Source organism: Diceros bicornis, chromosome 2, assembly GCF_020826845.1.
Source record: "Diceros bicornis minor isolate mBicDic1 chromosome 2, mDicBic1.mat.cur, whole genome shotgun sequence".
In the NCBI taxonomy this organism is placed as follows: domain Eukaryota; kingdom Metazoa; phylum Chordata; class Mammalia; order Perissodactyla; family Rhinocerotidae; genus Diceros; species Diceros bicornis.
This window is the reverse complement of record NC_080741.1, coordinates 47,438,771-47,462,176: the sequence shown is the minus strand read 5'-3', so window position 1 is coordinate 47,462,176 and position 23,406 is coordinate 47,438,771. Positions and strand designations below refer to the sequence as shown.

The following is a 23,406-nucleotide window of genomic DNA, read 5'->3' as shown; positions in this document are numbered from 1 at the left end:
CCCTCACAATCATCATGCCTACCCACAACTCTTCTGCACACCTTTTAAAGCCTAGCCCAAATTCTCTGCCTTTTGGAAGACTCTCCTGAACTTCTCCACTCCTCCTTCAATAGAGGTGACCTTTCTCTTCTCTGAACACCCGTACCACTTATTGTCTGCTTTGAGATTGTTCTGCAAGCTTGCATTTTCCCTTGACTTGATTATAAGGCCACGTTTGAAAGGGACAAATCCCACCTTGCTCATCGTTTCCTTCCCCACAGTGTCTTTCATGTGTTCAGTTTTCCACGAACAATCGCTGAGCACAGGACTGAGCTGGTGGGTCTAACTCAAACGTATATGTGCACTTGAGGGCATGGAATAAGCATCCAGCACATATCGCCATATTTACAGGAAATTTTTCTTATACTTCACAAGAAGGTATTTCTCACAACCAATTCCTAACTTTTTTTTTAGGTAGACTTCACTTTTTGATGGTTTTTGTGTTTGTTTCCTTTGGGGTGTTTTAATGTATGGACATTTATCAGTGAAACTAATCTACATTTGGGCTAAGAAATTACCGTCATCCACACAATCTTAAAGGGAGTTGTAGTATTTTATGGTGAACCACTTCCTTGCCTGACCTCCTTTAATGCATGTGATAGTGATTTCACTAATCGAATTCATCAGCACCCTCCAATACTCTGCCAGTCACTAGAGCATTGTGAAACCAATCAACTGAGGGAGCAAACAGCGGAAGAACTGAAAATAGCCTCTTGCCCACTAAAGACCCACTCGAATGCCACAGCCCCTATAAGGACTCTTTCAATCCTGGGTTCTTCCCTTCTTTAAAGTCTTGGCCACTTTCTCACTTGTAACTGGGCAGGGTAGGGGAAGTTGGAAGGGACCTTGGTAGCATTACATGCAAGAAGCCATACTCCAAAAGCTCTGCCTTTTTCAAGATAATCCTCCCAAATGATTTTCCCTAACCGTGGCCCACCTACTAACAGTTCAGTGCTTCTCAAACTTTCCTCTTTCTCATATTACCTTCAAGATTTTTGCCTTTTCTGTGTAACACCTGTATTATTTTTCACTTAATCATCTTCTTTATTATTTCCACTTTTTACTTAAGTAAAGCCTCACCTTAGTCCCCTCAACCTCTTGCAAAGACCCGTAGAGTAGGGGAAGGTGGGGGCTCCTGAATCCCTCCCCTTGTCCCCTCAGATGCTCACTCTCATGGCCACAGAACCTTGCACACCAAAGGGGGCTCTGTAAATAAAGGCAGAATGAGGGAATCTGTCAACACAGCTAAGGAGACCATGATCACCTTCCCATTCCTCCTTTTGCTTAGCCTAGGTTGTAAACACCCCAAAACTGGTAGTCCCAGTGTTATGACTGGTAATTTAGAAAACTCATGAGTCTCATTTTGTAATAATCTAAAAAGACAGACTTGATCTTCATTTTATTTATGTTGAATTATGCTAAAAGATATATATTGCCCTCTCTGTATGCCTCCCAACTAGTCCTTCCAAATCGACACACACACACACACACACACACACGCACACACACACACACGTGCACGCGCACACATTTTTAAAATTGTCACAGCAATTTAAAAAAATAGCTCACTATTAAAGTACGGTGGAGCTGTTTTCTCTCACAGCTGGAACTGTTTACTTTGGTAACCAACCCACGCTAGTAAACAACCTGAAGCACAAGTTCAGCCTTTTCATGAGCCAAACTCATCAATTTAAGACCAAATACATATTCATATTTGCTGACACTGTTTAGACAGCTTATGTAACCATATTCAACTCAGCTGGGTACATTGGCTAACAGTGATATCATAACATCCCTGGAACAGAAGATTTTAGATTTAAAATAGAATTTTAAATTAAAATAACTAGCTGATGCAGCTTTGCAGAACAACTTTAAGAATCCCCATGCCACAAACATACTCACAAATGAAATATTCACATTATCCACCCACTGCTTTGATCCCCCTGCATTAATAATAACACTCACCAAGCTCAGGAGTTTGCCTGTGGGAAAATACACTTAAGTTTCTTAGAAATGCAAACTGATGAACAACTTTACTTAAATGTCATAAAAATGTCTATTAAATTCCTTCTTTATCTTACATCCACAACACCTACTAAAGTGACCTGCTCTCTATATGAATTCAATGAAAGTCTACTGTAGTAAGAAAGAACCAAAGATTGCGAGGATTAACTATTGGAATGGAATATGTCTAGCCCACAGTAGGCACTAAATAATGGCATCTATTATCAAAGTCAACACTCACCGAACAGAAATGTGAGAGATGGCATGGTAAAGCAGAAATTTAACTGAGCTTGGAGGGGGTCATGATGGGGAGGCAGGTGAGAATCTTCCCTTATAGACCTTGCAGGGAGACAGAGATTCTGCCCAGATGCCACTGGGAGGCCAAAGTGAAGTTGGGCGTAGCCAGTCCAATGCCTCCAGACTATCTTTCCATGCCTGGGAGTGCTCCAGCTTACACACAGGGGAGCCTTATCAGCTCATCTTGTCCCTGAGGCTTGAGATCCTTCCATAGGCGACTGCCTGCATATTAGCCCCGGATCATTCGAGTGAAGGACTCCTGACTGTGCCCCAATACTTTGCCAAGTCCCGTGCAAACTGGAAAACTGCCCTTTCTCCCCTCGCTTTTCAACAGTCATGGGACGCTCAGAAGCTCCCCTAACCAGAGGGTGAGGGGCTTTACATCCAGGGCATAAATTAGGAAGAGAAAGCCCTGTCACCTGTATTTGGGTGGGACTAAATGGTCAAGGAACTCTTGCCAGTAATCATGAGATTTGGATTCCAGACCTGGCTCTGCTGCCTCTATTACTGAGCAAGACCCTTTACTCTTCCAAGCTGCCTTTCTTCATCTGAAAACACTATTTCCTTCTAGCTCTTACTTTGTCTGAATTGAAAATTATCCATTTTGATTATTTCCATTTTACTGTATTGACCATTTAACTGAAAAACATGTTTTCATTGCTGCCCCTCTATTTCTAAACACATCATCCCTTTGTAAGTTAGCTTTATTCTACAGAATTTGTCTGCTACTCCTTTGTTCTAGCAATGAAAGTTTCAAATCTACAAAGTATTGAGCTCAGTTCTTGGGACAACTACTCAGCTTTGTACATAATTTGGTACATCATTTACATTGAATAAAATGAATGTGACAAGAAATGAAAAGAAAAATGAAATTCTTGAAACCAGAATATTTAAGATCCACTGTACCAGAATAGTTCACACCTGCTTTCTGGTTTTGCTCTTGAAAACATATTTGCATTAGTTTCATCACAGACTCGGGCCTCAGATGCCGCCACCTAGCCCTCTGAGGTCTTGGACATGTGACTTTGGCTTTCAGTCTCTTCATCTCTAAATTAAGCAGGTGGAGCCAGGTCTCTAAAATCCTTTCTAGACTTTTAGGTCCCAATTGTGATCCATTTTAAGTTGCACTGTGTAGTGGCCAAAATCAACATACACCCAAAAAGCATTATCTAAGTTAGCTTATCCATTCATGAGTCAGGGCTAATGCCAAATCTCTCTCCTCAGTTTTAAGTTTCGCAGATCCTCAGAAAGCTCCCCCCTCTATGCTCCTTCTTTTCCATGTCTGGCGCTGAGATCACTTTTTAGCTTCTCACTGCCTCCCTAGTGACAGTGTCTGGCTCACGTTTCTGTCTTCTGAGCTTGCTGAAATGCTCACCCAACCCCAAGCCCCTGGTGTTTGCAATAATCTATCTCATCCTACACCTTTGCCTCTTCTAGAACAGTGTTTCTTAAAAAGCGGTCCGTGTTCACCCCTGGAGTGTCAGTAAAAACTGCAGATTCCAAGGACCCAAGCTAGACTTCGTGATTCAGAATTTCTGGGGTTGAGGCCAGGGAAGCATTTGTTCAACAAGCTTCCCTGGTGATTCTAGGTATAATAGTTTGAAATTCACTGCTTTTTCACCGACTCCGTTTGCGATTATTTTTTAAGGGAAGAAGTGCTATATTAGAGATTTTTACCAGGAAGAAAAAAAGCAGGGGGGGCGGCCCAGGGGGGAGGATCGCTCAAAGCTCTACCCAGGAGCTAGCAGCGCTGGTGCTATTGGCCTCTCTCTGCCAAGTAGGACCTCCCGGATAAGAGAAACAAGTCTCGGGCGCGCGCAACACACGCCCCATGAGATAGTTGAAAGCTCAGCACTCAGCGTCGAGGCCCTGACCCTCTGGGCCGCCAGGCCGCGAGAAGTGAGGAACAAGATCCTCACAGTAACCCAGCCTCCGACGCTCCGGCGGCAGCCCTCTCGTTACCATTGGCAACGGCGGCCGGCCCCGAAGTCATCGTGGCGCGAAAAGGTGGGACTTCCCGGCTCTGGAAGCCAATGCGCATGCGGCGGTCCGCTAGGCACACTGCACTTCCTGTCGCGTGATCTTGAGGACCAATAAAAGTGCATAACTCCAGAGTCACGTGCCTCCGTTCCCATTAGCAACCGGGGGCTTCTAAACAACCCGCGCTCCTTCCGCAGCTTCTGCGGTTCGGCTCCCCTCGGCGATCCCGGGCCTGGCGAGGATCTGCCTGGGTTCTCCCGCTCCTCTAGGCTGCTGACGCCCGCCCGCCGCCATGGTGAGTAGGCGGCCTGGTGGCGCCGCACTGCGCCCAGGAGAGGGCAGCGGCCGGGGCTGGAGACGCAGAGCGGGGGCCCGGAGTGGTGGCCTGGCCTGCAGCGGTCTGAGTTCCCTCCTGGGCCTCCCTGAGGACGGGAGGCTGCGCCGGATGCGGGAGGCTCAGTTAACCCCGGCCGAAGCCCTTCCGGGATAATCCTAGGTGAAGCTCTCTCCTAGCAGACTCGCTTCGCCGCGTCGCTTCCTTCCTCGCCCTTGCCTGGAGTGTCCGGGCCAAGTCGCACCTCGCAGGTGGCTGGTGAAGAGAGCTGGAGGGAACCGGCTGCCAGCAGAAGGCGCAGGGCGGGATTCTCGTTCGATTCCCAAAACTCCGAGTTTTTACACACAAACACGCAAACCCTTTGGCAGCATAAACAATTACGTGTTAATGAGCCGAGAAGGGAGAACGTGATTGAATCCAACTTTCTGATGTGAAAGCGACTTTAAGAACCCAAGCCCCCCATTTTACAGCTGAGGAAACTTGGGTGACATATCTTTTGTTTTCACCTGTTCAAAAGAGGCCACGTTTTCGTGTATGCTAAAACATATCCCATTAATCTCTCCAGCAGATTCAGCTTGCAAACTTAAATGGCAACCGTATTTAGAACAATGCACAGTACTGAAGTGTTCATAAAAAGGAATGAAACCAGGGTTGGGGGCACCACTGAAATGGGCTACTGAAATACCTCGGCAACCTGTTTAGCCCATACTGTGTTACAAGCACTTTCTTGCAGCTGAGGTTACAGCTGTGAACAAAACAGACCATTCCCTACCCTTCTTGAGCTTAGAGCCTGTCCCGCTCATTCTCTTGGTTTCCCTAAAATATGAAGAACTGGTTGAAAAAATGATGATAGTAATGTTACAAAAAATTGACATCTGCTCCCATTCTGTCTTCTGTCATTCCTTTCTATCAATTTGCTTAACAATTGAGGCTTTGGAGTCAGGCTCAGTTTCTTCATTAGTAAATGCAGGTAATAATAATTGTGCTAGGGTTGTTAAAATGATAAATGAGAATGCACATAAAATAAATAGCACAGCACCTGTTAAAAATTAAACACTCAATGTATGATAGGTTTTATTAGATTGTGCTCATTTTTATTGTTACATTTTCTTCGTACTTCGCAGAGTAAAATTGTATGTGGATTTTTGGGCATCAGCAGGAACAGGGAACCATTTCTGGTACCTTCATGCCCCTCCCCCTCACTTTATGGCACAATTTCAGGACGCTAGCTTGGCAGTGCTCTGGTAGGATTCTTGCTTTATGTTTTTACCTCTTTTTATTATTTTAATAGGATATTTCTGTAACAAAATGCAAACAAATTCTGATTTACCTATTTGGATACCTCCCATTGTTTCTAAATATTTTAGAGCTGATCATCACATCTACCTCTCTCATTTAACAGATGTTAAAACTGGTGTCAATGAAGTTAAGTGATTTGGTAACAGACAGTTGCATGACTTGACTTAAACTTGGTTTTTAATCCAGTGCTCTGTCTGCTTATACCACACATGAACCTATTCCTTTATTTCTCGAGCGATTTGACTCGGGTATGTAGAGTGTACATGTGTGCATATGCGGAAGTAGAAGCCATTTCCTGAGCTGATGCTTTTTCTCCTACTGAACTCAGCTGCCCGTTTCTGCCCCCTGTCTTCACTCCCTTCGATTTTAGAGGCACTTTTCTGTCTTTTGTCCTAAAGTTCATCCTTCTCAGTTTGAGTAATTTTTTCTTCTTGCTCTTAGGACAATCTTAACTCTTCTTGACAGGAGAGAAAATAATTAACAGATATGAATTGGCCACTTACTCTGTACAAGGCCCTGTATGAGGAGCTGTGTGTTGTAAGAAATGATTCATGCCCTCACGAGCTTACAGTCTAGTTGGAGAAGCAACGCCTGGGGAAAAAAAAAAAAAGACAACTAATAGTAATCAGTCTGTGGTGGCACCAGATAAGCAGCAGAGATGATATGTGCTAGTTTTTGGAGGAAGGCATAACTAGAGTTACTGAGGTATATTGGGAGGCTTCACAGAATAAGTTTGGTCTTGAAGGATGGGTAGGAATTCAGTGATGTGCTGGAGCATGCTTGTACTGCCTGCTGAGAGCCAATTGCATGCATGTCTTCTCACCTCTGCATTCAGTGACATTATATTGGTAGCTTGAAATCAGCCATGGTGGGAGTATTTACACCATGGAAATCAGCAAGGGCTACAAAGCAGAGTTTCATATCTCCCCCCACTCCCCAAGCCTCTTGTTAAACATTTACCAGCACGCCACTGGGTAGGATTCAGATTCTTAAACAGGAATGGAGAAGTAGTTTTAGTCAAGGATCAGGTAACTAGAGTGAAAGTATAGGCAGGAAATGTTAAGTCATGCTTCAGAGCTGATGAGCAGACTAGTCCTGGGAAGCAGTGTTAGAGAAAGATTTGGGGAGTTTGGAGGGCTCAGGATTGTAGATTTAATATGTACTATAAACAATGAAGAATGATTGAGGATTTGAGTTTATGGGGTTTTTTTTTAACAACTTGCGACATTGTTTTGAGGTATTTCCAAATTGTGGGATATTCTTGCTCATACTGTTGTGACTATAAGAAATAACATCGTTTCTAACGTAGGTGTTCAGTTTTGGGTTTTTTTTTAAATGCCTAGCGGAAATCTGCCTTGTGAGTCACAACTCAGGTGCATATGCAACTCTAACATGTATATGTTCTCTTATTTATTTAAATTCTGCCATATTTCTAAAAGGATTTGAAACAGCAGAGTTGAGTGAGGGCTCTGGAGTTAGATTGCCTGATTCAGATCCCTCCTCTCCCACTTACTTTTTCAGTAGTTTGGGAAAAATTTCTTCTCTGTACAACAATTTTCTCTCTGTAAAGTAGGACTATTACTGTTTTCATAGGGTTGTATTGAGGATAAATACAATATAAACCAAAACATAAGAAAATTCTTCCTTCTTTCTTTCCACATTGTCTAGCCCTAAGGCAAAATCTTAATTACCAGTTTAATCAAATCAGGTAGAGTCATGAAATTTAAGTACATACCTGAAATGTGTTGGTTTACATTTGACAAAATACCTCAACTGGTTGTTCTGAAGCATTAGTCTACTGGATAAATAACTATTAGAGAGCATCATGATATCTTGGGTAGTTCTTCAATTGTTAGACATTAGTGTCTTGAATTGTAGAAATATTAAATACAATGTAGGAGGAGAAAAAGAGTTCGTGGAGCTGTGCATCATGCAGTCAAGGATACATATCTGTAGGCCAGCCTGTTGTACTTGAGCGTCATATGCATATAGGTAATAGTGGAAACCTTAAGATAGATTATGTCATCAAGGAAAAGATACAGAGTGAGAAGAGTAAGGGTCCAAGGGGAGGGCCCTGGGAAATACAGATATTTAAGAGGCAAGCCCAAGAAGAGGAGCCTACAAATGAGATCAAGAAGGAAAGGTGGTGGGGGCCGGCCCTGTGGCATAGCGGTTAAGTGTGGGCGCTCCACTGTTGGCGGCCTGGGTTTGGATCCCAGGCGTGCACAGACGCACCGCTTGTCAAGCCATGCTGTGGCGACGTCCCATATAAAGTGGAGGAAGATGTTAGCCCAGGGCCAGTCTTCCTCAGCAAAAAGAGGAGGATTGGCATGGATGTTAGCTCAGGGCTGATCTTCCTCACAAAAAAAAAAAAAAAGAAGAAGAAGGAAAGGTGGGGTCAGCAACCAAAGAAGGGAGCAGGTCAGCTGAGAGCAAGGCATCAGCCATGTTAGTTGGATTTGTAATTAAGAAGTTGCTGGTGAGCTTTACAAAAGCAATTTGAGTAGCATATTGGTTTAGATGATAGAACGGAGATAGGGAGAGTAGAAGGGAAGTGGAGAATAGAATGCAATGGTGGCTAGAGGGGATCTCAGGTTTTGGGGTTTTTTTGTTTGTTTGTTTTTTAGCGTGAATGAGGTTTATATGCGTAGTCTTCCCTATAGCCTGAAGGGAGGAAGAAACCTATAGTGTCTTGAGAAGGGGAATAATTGGCTAAATAAAGTCCCCCAGGAGTTTGGACGAAACAGATTAGGGCCTCCTGAAGGAGTGACCTTCAAAAGGTGGAACACTCTTGAAGTTCATTTGTCGGGCACCTGTCTTTTGTGTGCCAGGCACTATGAGAAGTACTGGGGATACCTCACGGAACCAGAAATGGCAAGGGCCTGCCTTTGTAGACTTATGTTCTAAGGAAATTGAGACTGCTGGGAGGAGGTAAGAATGTGGATGCAGAAAAGCTGTGGTGAGGGACTTGGTGGGGGAAGGAGATTATGCCCAGTGACCTTGGTGTTGGCCTCCACAGTATTGGAGGCAACGCTGTGTGCTGAGAGTGAGAGGAAAGCCTGAAAAACAGGCTTGGAAGTTAGATCTTTGTCTCCCATAAGAAGGCTACGATAGATCAAGTTTTAATTCTTAAAATAAAGATAATTCTGACTCATTTAGTCCCCTATATTAGATGTTCAATTTTATAATTTCCTTCTTTAATTTTCAGTATAGCTATAAAATGAAAAAGAACTTCATTAATCTCTAGTTCGTAATTGTCAAGCTCTCATCTGGTTTAAAATCAAGACCAATTAATGGCTGTTTCAAAACCACATATATTTTCTAAAGCTGTTTTAACTAGGGTAAGGTTAAGGTGCTTTAATAGAGATCCAAAAAACGGTGGCTTAAAGAAGTTTATTTCTCTCTCACTTAACTGCCACCTCAGTGCTCATCTCAGTTGGGTGAGTGGGTCAGTGCTGCTCCACGAAGTCATTAAGGGTTACAGGTCCCTTTCATCTTGCTGTTCCCCCAACCCCTAGGTTTCAGAGAAATAGGGTGTGGCAAAGGTGCACCCTGTGTCTTAAGGCCCAGGCTTAGGAAATAGCCCTCATCCCTTCTGCTTACATCCATGGCTGAGAAATAGTCACATGGCCACACCCCACTGCAAGGAGGGCTGGGAAGTGTCCTCTAGTTGGGCAGCCCTGTACTCTGGAAGAAGGGAAAAACAGAATTTAGTGGACACCTAGCAGTCTCCACCACAGGAGATCCTGTATGTTTTCATTGTTGGTTCCTTTATTACATCTTCAAGACTAACAAATTACATTACTTTTCTCTCTTTCAGGCAGAATTGGGCCTAAATGAGCATCATCAAAATGAAGTTATTAATTATATGCGTTTTGCTCGTTCAAAGAGAGGCTTGAGACTCAAAACTGTAGATTCCTGCTTCCAAGACCTCAAGGAGAGCAGGTATCAGAGGACTCTAAGGAAACCCACTGGGAACATGGATCCTTTTTGGTAGCCAGTATGGGGATGCCATAGCAGAGGCCATACAAACCATTGCTGGGATTATCATGATCAGTTATTCACTGAGAGCCGCTATATGAAGGGTCATGGAAATGTGAAACTCAGGAAATTGGATTGTGGTGGGAGCAATCTATTATCAAACATGCACGTATGATAATTATGGGATTGCAAAGTTTCAGAAGGGCAGTCAGGAAATTGTGAAGTGCTTGTAGGTTAATGATTGGCTTGCTGTATTAAAGATTCCAGAACTTTATTTACTTGAGTTATTAATTAAAAGATTAGAGCCATAAGACATGACAATTAGCAAGAAAACACCTATGCAGTTCATACTGAATTGGGAGAGGGGAACACAGCAGGAAACCGTGAATAGCTTGCTGACTAATACCAAAATTGTTAATTGATTTGTAGCAAGAGATGATAATTAGTTTGGTTGGACCAGTAATGGAAGATAATTAAAGTCCATAGAAAAATTATGTTTGATCTACAGGATAATAGAGAAACCAAAGAAAAGGACTGAATAATAAAGAGACATCAGATTCCTTGGGGATCAGACTTTGGCACACTTAAATGTCAAGTAAGACGTAAATGAAAAAGAGAGCTACAACTGTCGTAAAGCCATGAACTTCACTCGGTAGCAGAGACCATCAACAGTAGACCGTTATTTGTTCAACCCATTGATCTAATCTGGTAATCTGGTTTCCTAACCTCCAGCAGATGTCAGCAACCATTTAATTGGTGAGGCTGTGGGACAGGCAGAGAAGGTACTTTATTACTCACTTTATGCATCCGAGTACCTTAATGTTGTTCATAATAATGAACAGGTGTTGCCAAAATAAAGCACATTTTTTAAGCAGATTTGTTGTGTTCTATTAAAGAATATAGAAAGATTGTTAATGGATTTAATAAGGACTTTCATCAAAAATACAGTTTTGATTTTTTTAGAGTAGTTAAATTCTGCTGGCTAAATGAAACATTAAAGAATGGTAAATCAAATAATATTAACTGGAGTATAACTGTGATAAGACTTTGGTGCAATTCCCTTATGTCTTTTTGGAAGTGAAGAAGAAATAAACCTGAGGCGGTTGCTCTTCACCTGCTGAGTGTCCGATGGATAAGAGACTCTGAGGGCGGCGGCAGGGAGAGGAAAGCACTGTGTTACTGTGAAACTGTCGTTGAAAGTAGGGGGCACGCACAGAAGCTCTCCCAAGGATCCGGCTGTAGGGCATGTTGCCAAGAGTGCTGGAAGTGATTGTGGGGTTGAGTGGGACCATGGGCATGTCACTCCTCTGAGCCTTTGTTCCATCTGTAAAGTGAGGAGATTGAAGAAGATGACTCTGACATTCCCTTCCAACTCAGACATTCTCTGTGTGAGAGTGGATTTTTAATACTATTGATGATGTTCATTTTTATGGAATGGTCAGTGGTCACTGGAGCTTTAACTCCGTTAAAGATGTTAGGTTTTTTTTTTCTTTTGGGTCCCAAGAATGCTAAGAGAAGCAAGATATAGTTACCACTGATTTTCTCATGGGCATTTACTAACATGTGAATAGTTCATACAATTATTGAAATGCTAGACAAATAATAGAAAGAAAGGAGAAATTACACTTTCCAGGTGACTTTTGAAATTTCTAAAAGTGATAAGACTAATGTTAGGGGAGATTAAAGTAAAAAAAATTTTAAACTGAAAAACTAAAGAAAAAAGTATATAATTTGGGAAATGTTTCTGAGCATGTACTTGTATTAAAGGATGTGCACATTTGAAGAAGGAGCCACAATTTAATTGTTTAAATAGACATCAAAAATTAATTGAGCTTAAATTTTTTTCAGTCTGTTTTATTAATAAAGAAGATGGTTCCCAGAGAGATTTTCACTATAACCCTTTAATCCTTTAGATGACATAAATGTGGGTTTCTAAGTTTTGTTTTATTTTGTAAATGGTTTTTGTTGTTTATCCTGAATTTTTGGATCGCGGTTGGTTTTCAGGCTGGTGGAGGAGACCTTCACCGTAGACGAAGTCTTGGAAGTCCTGAACGGATTGCAGGCTGTGGTCCATGGTGAGGTGGAGTCCGAGCTCATCAACACGGCCTATACCAATGTGTTACTCCTGCGGCAGCTTTTCTCGCAGGCTGAGAAGTGGTACCTCAAGCTACAAACAGATATCTCTGAACTTGAAAACAGGTAATAAAATTTCTACCTGCAGTTATGACTGTCGAGGCCCAAGCATGATCGTAAAAGTTAGCGAGTGCCTTCACTGCTGCTTTTCCTGGGGCTGGTGTGTGAGAAAATGCTGGTAGGGTAGCAGCAAAGCATCCAGTTACTGAGTGATCTCTTAGGTGCCACTAACATCCTCTGCAAAATTCTCTGTTTCTACTGTTCCTACATGTTATAAAGACCTTTGAGATTTATGGAATTGCTTTCCAGGCTATTATTAATTATTTTAAGATATCTTTATTAGCCTGATCAGTGTGATAAGTCTTTAGAGATAGGTCAACTAAGAAATAAAGATTATGGAACAGTTGAAAAATTAATTCAAATTTATCAATTCAGTAGTATTGGAAGTTTATTTCTAAATATTTGCATTCAAAATTATACTCTTATATTTTAAAGATAAAATAGGAGATGTAGGGGTAGGGAAGGAAAACCATATAACTCACCAACTGTCAGTAGGTAATTGATGAGAAAACTTTGAGAAACTGACATACGAAGAAGCTTAAAAGAGTAGTTACTGCCATTCACTCTATAAGCTTTCATACAGTCAACGCTCATTTACCTTTGCAAATAAAAAGAAATGATCAGGTGGATCACCCCGAAACCATCTGTCTGTCTTGAGAATTGATCATACTCTTTTTCAGTAGATATCATGAACTAATTCCATTTTTCTAAGACTATTCTGTTAAAATCAGTTTGTCTTTCTTGAACATCTGCTAGCTAACAATACATATTACATAATAGGGCAATCTCCCTATAGCACCTCAAAAATACAAAAAAATTGACTACAAATTTCAGACATATTTGTATTAACATTGTAGTTTAGTTCTAGCAATTATATTGTACACTCAGTAGGTGCAAAATACTAGGTGCTGTGGAATGTTCAAATTTGAGTCCATGTGGTTTGGATCCTCGACTATAACTAAATATCCTATATAGTTATATTGATATAGATATATCAACTATATCCTCGATAATAATTAGTTTTGTTCATCTTGCTCTGTTCTCTCTGGCATGTAATAGATTGGTACCAGTGATTTTATTTTTCTAATGTGTGATACAAATCTATTTCAAATGAATATTTTTCATATTTGTTTTTTATCTTCAAGAGAATTATTAGAACAAGTTGCAGAATTTGAAAAAGCAGAATTTACATCTTCAAATAAAAAGGTAATTTTTGGTCATTCTAAGTCCATACCTTAATAGCCTGTATTTAAAATCCTCAAGTCACTCAGAGCATTAAGAGGCTAAAGTGAGAACTCTCAAGGAAAAGCATTCAACTCAAAAGCAGAATTCAAAAATTGCCTCTCAGATTTTTAGGCAAAAGGAGAAAAGCTTTGGAAGTAACTATGAAAAACTGTTTTTGTCTGCTGTCTCTCTCTCTCTCTCATACACACACACACACGAAATCCCTGTAGTCTGTCTGACTCAGCCATATAAGCTCTTCATTCAGATGATGCAGAACACAGGCTTGGGGGTCAGCCAAGCCTGGGTGTACATCTGGCTCTGTGACTCCCTAGCTGTGGGACCTTGAGCAGGGTACCTGAGATGGCTGAGCCTCGTTTTCCTCTTCTGTCAAGTGGAGACAGTACTAGTAGTTACCTATTTCTTATTTTAATCATTCTCATTTTTGCCATGATCACTTAACATTCCATTGTATAGATGCACTATAATTACTCCCTGGTGTTGGAGAGTCAAACCGCTGAGATGAATCCAGGAACATACACATACAAAATAATTTTCCAGTTATTCATTTAGAACCTATTTCTGGCTAAGGAAGTTCTGGGTCAGATGGCATGGATTCTTTTGTTTTTAATACATATTGCTAAACTGCCAGAATATTTGTGCCAAGTTATTCATCTGTAATGTAGTTGCCTAAATCCTCATCAATGTTACAGTTTTCCCAGAGTCTGGGATTTATGCAGAAATCTCTGTTTCAGCTCCCAGAGGGTAAAATCCAAGTCCCTAGATACTAGGGTCTGTATCTCCTCTGGTTTTGAGTCCCTTCCCTCCCTCCTTTCTTTTCCATCTATATTTTTTTAAGAAGATATGAGGAGGATGAATTTCATTTTTATCTCTAACTTATATTGGGCACTATGGGCCAGGCACTGTCCTAGGCACTGGGATGTAGCAGAGAACTAAACAGTGAAAGTCCCCACACTTGTGGAGCTGACATCCAGTGGACATGTTTACAGTGTCTTCCACTTAGAAAGTCCAAGTGTTCAGTGATTACACCTGATTTATTCTATGGTGATTTCAGTTTGGTTTCTTTATTTCATTTCAGCCCATCATAGATACCATAAAGCCAAAACTTGCTCCACTTAATGAAGGTGGAACAGCAGAACTCCTAAACAAGGTAATGTTGTCATCATTTTGAGAAATGGCAAACCCCCTAATTATGTATTCTCATTGCCTGCACAACTCTAGGGTAGAGAAACTGAGGTGGAAGGAGGTCGATTCAGGCTTTGGTCCCCTGAGGGTAATTAAGCCGTCATAGTAGTTTTACTTAATGGTACCCGGTGGGCCAGAAGAGGGCATACTTACCTTCCAAAGAGTCTGAAGCAGCTCCTGGTTGCATCTTTTCGTGGTGAAGTGAAGAGCGCGGAATTTTGGACTGTGTTTACTGATAGACATTTGAAGTTTATGATCTGTGATAACGAGAGATTTTTTTTTTTGTTAATAGGTTTATAAAAATTAATCACCAATATACACATATTTTTCATGACTCCTGTATTCTCAACATTATTTATGCTAAATATTATTAGATAAAAAGAAGTGCAATACCTGGCCCTTTGCCCTCGAAAACCTTACAGTCTCATTGGGAAGGGAGAACTAATATTCTAAAAACAGAGATGGGAATGGTAACCTGTGTGCCACTGATGCCACAGGGTGGCAGAGAAGACAGTTTCCGTGTGGATAAGAGTAGTTGAGGACAGGCTCTTGGGAAGGTGGTTCCTGAGCTGGGCTGAAAGGTGAAGACAGATTAAATTGTCAGAGGGAAGAGAAGGGGGCATGGCAGGCAGGGGAACAGAATGGGCAACAGTCAGAGGCAGAAATGAGGCTGGCATGATTTGAAACACAGTGCACTGCTCGCTGACTGGGCTGATGTGTGTGTTGGAGCATAGTAAGAAATGAGACTGGACTGACAGGTGACTCGCATGATGGAGCTGCTTAAGAGCAAAGGCGTGTGGTCTCAGTGGCAACCATTTAGGGCTTGGACATAGAGTATTGGAATGATGAAGACTGTGTTTTTAGGATAAGTGGTAAGTGGTGTGCAGTGTAGGCCAAGAATAGACCCAAGGGGTGCAGGATCAGCTAGGTGAAAGATGGCAGGGGTGGGGGAGTTGGGAAAAAGGCTGAGAACAGAGGGATAAAAAGAGTCTGAGAGACCATGAAAGAAGGAACTAGAAGTCTTAGAGCCAAGGATGACTCAAGAGGTGTTGAGGCTGGTGGGCTAGGTGAAATTGGAATATTACCAATAACCAGTGCATGCAGGTTTTTGAGCTATTATGTAATTTAAATTTAATTTAAAGATTAAGTTTTTAAGTGAAACAAGTAATTTCAAGTATTAAAAATACTTTGGCTAAAATAATAAAACTTGAATTTACTCTCAAAGGAAATTTTAAGACTTCAAGAAGAGAATGAGAAATTGAAGTCAAGGCTGAAGACCATTGAAATACAGGTAACTGAGAAATACTTGAACAAAATTATTGAAAGAGTTACTTACAGACTGAATGCTGAATGTGTTTTTGAACTTGATTGTAGGCAACAAATGCATTGGATGAGAAGTCAAAACTAGAAAGAGCACTGCAAGATTTACAGCTTTATCAAGGAAATCAAAAGGTAAAATAAGTTTTAGCTATCTTTTTCACATTTTCTAAATAGAATAGGGTTATAAACTTAATATTAAGTCTTAGTTACTGTTCATTATGCCCCAGCCCCTGCCACTCCCTGAGAGAGTTGCCACTGTCCTGCCTCCGGACATCCTGCCCAGGAAAGGCCAGGTGAGAGCCGGGGGAGGGCAGAGTGGCAGATACACAGCTCACAACCCTCACATGTCCCGAGAGCCCATTGGCATACAAGATATTCTTAAATTTATTTTTTTAAAGTTCTTTCCCCTTTCACTCTGACATTCCAATTACAATGGGAAAAAGGAAATAAAGAAAGGAAGAGCTTTCAGTTAATTGAATTTGTATTGGGGTTTTATTATACAGAACTTATTATCACTTAAGTTTGCCTTCGGTGAGTACGACAAAATAGAATGAATTTACTGGTTGTGCATCTTCACACCCATCTATATCTAGCAGTACTTGTATAATACCGTGCTACCCAGTGTTGAAGTTGTCCAGGCTTGTCTGAGAGGAATGACTGAGTATTGCTCCACCTGCTGGAAGTTATCTTGTGCACAGTTGTGCCCTCTGTGGCCTTTCCATTGAGGCTGGATGCCGTACCAGGATTTCATGTCAGCAGGACCAGTTGAGTGAATTTTCAGTGCAGCACTGGCTTTGTTGATGGTTGTATTGTCATTGTAAGTGTCTACTAAACAATCCCAAAACCTACTTCATTAGACTTTTGTTATGCTTTTTCTATGGAAAATTTCAAACATATACAAAAGTAGAGAGAATAGTATAATGCAGCCCCAGGACTCATCACTCTGCTGTATCATCAAGGCATAGCCAGTCTGTTTCATATTTACCTCTCCTTTGCTCTCCCCTCCCCCTGTTTTTTTTTTTTGAAGCAAATCTCAGATATTACATCATTTCGTCTGTAGGTATTTTTAAAACAGGAGGATACTTCTTATATGGCTAAAAAAACAAAGGAAAATGTATATGATTTTCAATCACTATAGACCAGGAACGATACATAGATTTATAAAACAAAGAGCTAAATACTCTAGAACAGCTTTATAATTTCTCAAAAGTAAAACAATTGCCAACATTTTTGGATGATGAATTTGTTTTAAAAGCCATTTTGGATTTTGCTCCAATTTTACTTTTAAGATCTTGGCAAAAGCAAAATGCATACATTCCTTCACTAGTTGCAATGAAATAAAATCTTTTTTAAAGACCGGATTTCAAAAATGAGTAAGGAATTTTTCTTTTGTTGATAGTACGGCTTCATTTTCATATTTAGCAATTATAGACCATTTTTCTGTCTTATTAGTACAATTCTTCTTCCTATTATAAGTTTTATCCAGTCAAAAACAAAATCCAGGTGGAGAGAAGACCCAGCTGTTGTATTATGCTGACCGAGGGTGCGAACATGCATACCACTAATTAGTATAAAAACCTGTAAATTTAGCTAACCATATAACCAGTAAGCATTAATTAGGCTCTCATATTTTATTGTAAATAACCAAAACATATGTCTATTAAATTTTTGATATAAATTGTATTGATTTTATTATTTTTCCATCTGTATCATTTAAAATTCTTCACCAGGACTTTTTTTAACTTGACTTTTCAAAAATGAAACCAATTGCCACCCCAACTCTGGGACACACGACCTTGTCAAATCTAGGATCTCACCTCTCCCTTGTTCCTCTTCAGAAATCCAGCAGTTCGTAAATCATATTTTACGTATCTGGAAATGAGTGAGCCCTGTCTGCCATGTGCAGGACACCGTGCAACCCTCAGAGAGCCGGAGCTTCCCCAGGCTGGCAGGGGAGGCTCACGTGCTTCCATCTCATGCTGTTGAATCATCACGCTAAAACAGTTACTGTTTAGGGTGTTGACATGAAATTATGTTAATGTCTGTGTTTTTAATAGGATTTTATAAAGGTCCAAGACTTGAGTGACTTGGAAAACACTGTTGCTGCTTTGAAGAGTGAGTTTGAGAAGACACTTAATGACAAGACAGAAAACCAGAAGTCCTTGGAGGAGGATCTAGTGACAGCCAAGCACGACCTACTCAGAGTTCAGGAGCAGCTAAGCCTGGCTGAGAAGGTCAGATTTGTTTGTTCCTGTCCACTTAAGGGATGAATGCAGTGTAGAGGAACAAGTATAACTCAGGGAAACACTGGGCCACTGCGGGTTCACCTTGTTTTTCATCAAGGATTAGCCAATATGTGTTCTAAAGATTTATCATTTCTGGACACTGAAAATCTTCCATCTTTGACACTACAATATCTGTGATAATGAAAAGTCTCCACTCCTTCCCCTGGTGTGGTAACATACCCCGCCCCAGGTGGCTTGCACCCACTGCCCTGCACCCCAGTGTTGCTCTTCCTGCGCGGCCCCCACAGCCTGGCAGAGGAATGGTGGCCTTTTTAAAGGATTCTGTACCTTTTAATTCATATGAAATATGTAGAGAACTGGGTTCATCACTTTGGAGATTAGACTCTTAGGAATATGAGTGGCCTGTGACCTGATGGCCCGTGGTTAAAATTCAGCACGCTCCGCTTCAGCAGCCCAGGTTCAGTTTCCGGGCGTAGAACCACACCGCTCGTCTGTCAGTAGCCATGCTGTGGCAGTGGCTCACATGAGAAAAACTAGAAGGACCTACAACTAGAATATACAACTATGTACTGGGGCTTTGGGGACGGGAAAAAGAAAAGAGAGGAAGATTGGCAACGGATGTTAGCTCAGGGAGAATCTTTCCCAGCAAAAAAGAAATTTAAAAAAGAATATGGGAGCTAACATTTAACTAAATTAAAAATCTTCCTCCTAAAATACTCATACTACTTTGGGATTTGGAAAAAGGATTGTGCTTATTTTGCTTGAAAATTAATTTACTATTTCAAATATATTTCCCATGTCTAGGGCATAGTATGTTTGAGTTATTTGCTAACATTGTACTTGGGAAAATATTACTATTTTATTGGCTTCTCATTTGAAAGAATGTATTTTTAAAGTTTAGATAGTCTTAGTTTTATATAAGTATATTTTTTTAAAAGAAATCAGAAAAGAATATAAGCACAATATTAGTAAAATTGAGGCAAAAAAATATACATTTTCATCAGATTTGTTATTTCTTTCCTTAACTATTTCTTAGTAATGGGCTGACATTTTTCACTACGCAGGAGTTAGAGAAGAAATTCCAACAAACAGCAGCTTATCGAAACATGAAAGAGATTCTTACTAGGAAGAATGACCAAATCAAAGACCTGAGGAGAAGACTGGCAAAGTAAGCCATCCAATCCTGCTTCTGAATTTGTCTCTCCACTGGGTTGATATCTGTTCTTCATTAAATCTAAGCTTGTGTCCAGAGAGGTCAGGCCGGTGGGTAGTTGCTCTGTCGTGTAGTCCAGAAGCCTGCGTCTGAGGAAAGCAGAGGAGCTCTAGCTAGGCCTTGTCCGTAGTGCCTACCAGAGCTCCTTTTTAGGTTCGGCTAGAGCTTCAGAGTCCCACACAACTGCAGTAGGCTGCTCTTGGCAGTGGATTCACTTAGCAGGTATCAGACAGGAAACACTGCAAGCTGGCAGGGCAGCGTTAGGCATTTTTCCTCGGTGGTATCCTTGCAGCAGTCCAAGACCTGGTCATATGTGCCCTCAAGTGACAATTTAGTGTTAGAGAATGAGGTCCGTGTGGGTGGGTGCCATAGCCACTGTGGCTTAGAAGCCCCTGCTCCACCTGAGACCGGTATCTCTGGTAGAACCACGTGATGCCCAGGTAAGGACACGTCTGGTTATAAGAACTCACCCACAGAGGGAAGCCTGAAGCGGTGGCTCCCGACACTATTCATAGTTTGTTCACAGTTGTCCTGGCCTACGTGTAGTCTACTGCTCAGGGGCATTGTTGTCATTAGCGATTTTGCCTGGAAACTCAGCTGACATTTTACCTTTATCAGGGTTGCAGGGGGACAGAGCTAGAAAGTGAATCCAAGATCACATTTGTCCTATAAGAAGGAGGTTTGTTAACCCTTTACTCACATAGCCATATCACATTTTGTGCCGATCTGACCATTTAGATAATTAGTAAATTTCTGTTCTAAGCTATCGTAGATCTAAATGCCAGATACAGAGTCTTGGAGTCTGAAGGTATCTTAGCAGTTGTCAGGTGCATTCTCTCCCTCCTGCGGCAGGAATCCCCCGAGTCACCAGCATGCTGCCTTAAAGGTATCTGACTGTACCATAGCAGTTATCTTAAGTGGAAAATGCAGTGTGTCTGGTTTAGTCTTGGAGATGTTTCAAGTAAACTCATTTGGTAACAACAGCAACAAAAAGTGTCATGACACTGTGTTCCTAATTTAATTCATATCTCTTTCCAGATATGAATCTGAAGATTAGAAATTGAAGAAGATTCATCTGGAAGCTGCCACAACATGAAAGGACAAGCCACTCTCGCCTCAGGCATGTATTCTGAAGCAGTCTGTTAAGAATCCCTCTCTTTATTGTTCTAATGTTTAAACTTTGCTTCTAATATTTAGAACTAGAGTTCCTGTTTCAGTTACTTAACTGAGAAAAGAGAAAGCCTACGGACTGATTCTGGCCAATCGTCCCACACTCCTTTCTGCAGAGGGCTCCAGTGTCTCAGTTCAAATGCAGTGAGAATTCTTTATAATGAAGAAGCAAGTTTTAGAGTGCAAAGAAGAGTCTTACTCTTTTGCATTAGTATAAAGAGTATACCTTTTTAGTAAGTGTAAAAGCTGGCCTTGTCCATACTTGTGCATTCCCCAGGGTAAAAATAAATAAATGTAGTTCTTAAAGATAGTTACTACAAATCTTATTTTTAAAACTGAAATCTAATTCATTTTCTCTACTTGATCATCAAAAAAAATATGAATTCATTGAAAATATCAATACTGTCTATTATAGGCAGCATTTTTACCAGTTATAATGAAAATTAACAGTGAACATGAGGATTCAGTTAACTTCTTTGGTTTCTTTAGCTAAATGCTATGTTTATGAGAAGAGATTCAGGCACTTTTTGCAGCACAACTTGTCATGAGTCTGTATTACTGATGGAGAAGTCAGATCCATCCTGTACTTCTATAGTTGAGAAGGTATCTAGGCTCAGAATAAGTGTAATCTATACTTCAGTTTCTAGAATATTCTTTTAGATTACATGTTAAACAAGAAAACTTTTAAAAAGACTTATATTCAACGTAAAATCAGTTACCGGATCGCCGAATCAACTTTCGAGTATAGTTTATTTATTTATATGCATCTACAGTAACTGCTTTTTCGAGAGGTTTTGATTATATTTCCATTGGTCCTGCTTTTTCTTGAGTGATTTTGGATAAATCATTAGAAATTAGGGATCACATCTGCAGTTGTGTAATGCAACTGTATACTCTAAAGGTAAATAAAATAATGTTCATAAAGCTGTAATGCCTCAGAAGGAAAGTACTTACTTTTAACACATTGTTGGAAGTAATTATTCCCATTTCCAAAAGCAGAGTGTCACACCCTAAATGAATGCTGTCTAATAAGAGAAGATTTTATTCACCAAGAAGAGTTTACTGATCAGAGGATAAAGCTCATTTACTTTTATTCAAGTTTTTAATACTCGAATTTGTTATTTTTCTTGTAGACTTCATGTTAAAATATTGAAGGAACAAATTGATAAAGGGTAAGATAATTTCCCCCCAAAAGGACACAGAAGGCAGTCTTAAAAAGATGAATGAATCAGAGGAGGGAGGGAAAAATCTAATAACAAGCCAGCACTTGCTGCGTATTTTTTCCTCCTCTGTGTCACTATTCAGGTCACTCATCAGTTTCTGTGTCCTTTTAGAGCTTTCGCTGGGGGTTCCAGTCTCACCCTTTATTTCTTTAGCCCAAAATTGATACTCTCTCCAAAAATCTATTCCATTATTTATGGACCAGCATATTCTATATAATTCTGAGTCAGAACTCTTGATTAAATGGCTAGTGTCCCCTTCAGAAACCATTTAATTATTTCCTCCCTACACCTTTCTTTATTTGATGCCTGTAGGGAAGGAACATATGCTGAGAAACCTATATTGCCAGGTAGAATTTCAACTTGCTTTTTGGTAGCAACTTTGAAATATTCTGTATAGTGTGTTTCAGTTCAATAATAAATTCAAAAGTATTTCTGATACCTTAAAACCTAACTGTGCCCTACATTAAGATAAACAAATACAATATTCCTTACATAAATCCACATGATTCTTTCACATATATATACTTTCTGTGCTTTGGCTTTGTCACTGTTTTGTGTGCATGTGTGTTTTAACTCATGCCCTTAGCAAAATGCAACTTTAAATTTTTATTTTTGAATATTTCCCTAGTTTTAGGATTTATCTCATTTAACTAAGAAAGAAATCCTTTTTAATCTATATATTTTTGGTTTCTAAGAATGTTGGCCCAAGCCCCAATTGAACTTTCAGTGTGCTAAGCTGTGTAGACTGTGCACTAGTGAACTTAAATATTCAAGGTTCCTGCTAAATTAGGACTCAAACCTTTGGTTGACAAAGTCTAATGTAAAGATTTTTTGTTATTAATTTCTTCTGTTCGACACTTAAGTGTTTATTTTTTCTTATTATGTATTACATTTTGAGTCTATACTAAATAAATGTTTAATGATCATTTGCTTATGTCCTACATAACTCATTATAAGGAAAATATTACTCTCCATTAAATTTGTAATCCTCTTTGATAAAACCTTTGCTATTTGCTGTTTCCATTCTGATGAACTCCAAAGGGTTTATAAAGATGTTTACATTTTTAAATGCTTGGTGCTTTTAGATATATTGGATTGCAAAAATTCGGCATTAATGATTTCCTTTTGCTTATGTGTAAATGCTTATATTCTAAAGCATTGCCATTAGAAATTTAAGACATGATTTCTCTCATGAGCAAGTCTTGCAGAAATAAAAGCCATCTCAGCAAAATATTATTTAATATTTAAACAAAATAGTAGTTTATTTATTTATTTTTTTTTTTGTGAGGAGATCAGCCCTGTGCTAACATCTGCCAATCCTCCCCCCGCCTTTTTTTTTGCTGAGGAAGACTGGCCCTGGGCTAACATCCATGCCCATCTTCCTCCACTTTATATGGGATGCTGCCACAGCATGGCTTGCCAAGCAGTGCGTCAGTGCGCGCCCAGGATCTGAACCGGCGAACCCCGGGCCGCCGCAGCAGAGCGTGCGCGCTTAACTGCTTGCGCCACCAGGCCGTCCCCAAAATAGTAGTGTTTAGACAATAACATTTAAACAAAACAGTTTTCAACACCATATAGAAAAAATGTTTCAGTATTTTACAGATAAAAAACTACCAGTGTTAGACAAAGCAAAATTGGAATTTGAAAGTCCTTCATAATTTTTAAAAAGTAACAATGGAC

At 40.3% G+C, this 23,406-nt stretch overlaps 1 protein-coding gene across 2 annotated transcripts; it reads left to right on the top strand.

Moving 5' to 3' along the window:
* Positions 1-4,513: 4,513 nt before the first annotated feature.
* LZTFL1 (leucine zipper transcription factor like 1) lies at positions 4,514-22,478 on the top strand. Of its 2 annotated transcripts, XM_058556673.1 has the most exons (11): positions 4,514-4,615; positions 9,774-9,898; positions 11,939-12,133; positions 13,273-13,333; positions 14,448-14,519; positions 15,780-15,845; positions 15,929-16,006; positions 16,102-16,167; positions 17,932-18,108; positions 19,185-19,288; positions 20,372-22,478. In XM_058556673.1, exons 1-11 carry the CDS (start codon positions 4,613-4,615, stop codon positions 20,388-20,390), a joined length of 966 nt encoding a protein of 321 aa, XP_058412656.1. In that variant the 5' UTR covers positions 4,514-4,612; the 3' UTR covers positions 20,391-22,478. The 2 variants fall into 2 exon arrangements, with proteins under 2 accessions (XP_058412656.1, XP_058412662.1); XM_058556679.1 differs by lacking the exon at positions 16,102-16,167 and having other exon boundaries at positions 4,515-4,615.
* The last annotated feature ends 928 nt before the right edge of the window (positions 22,479-23,406 follow it).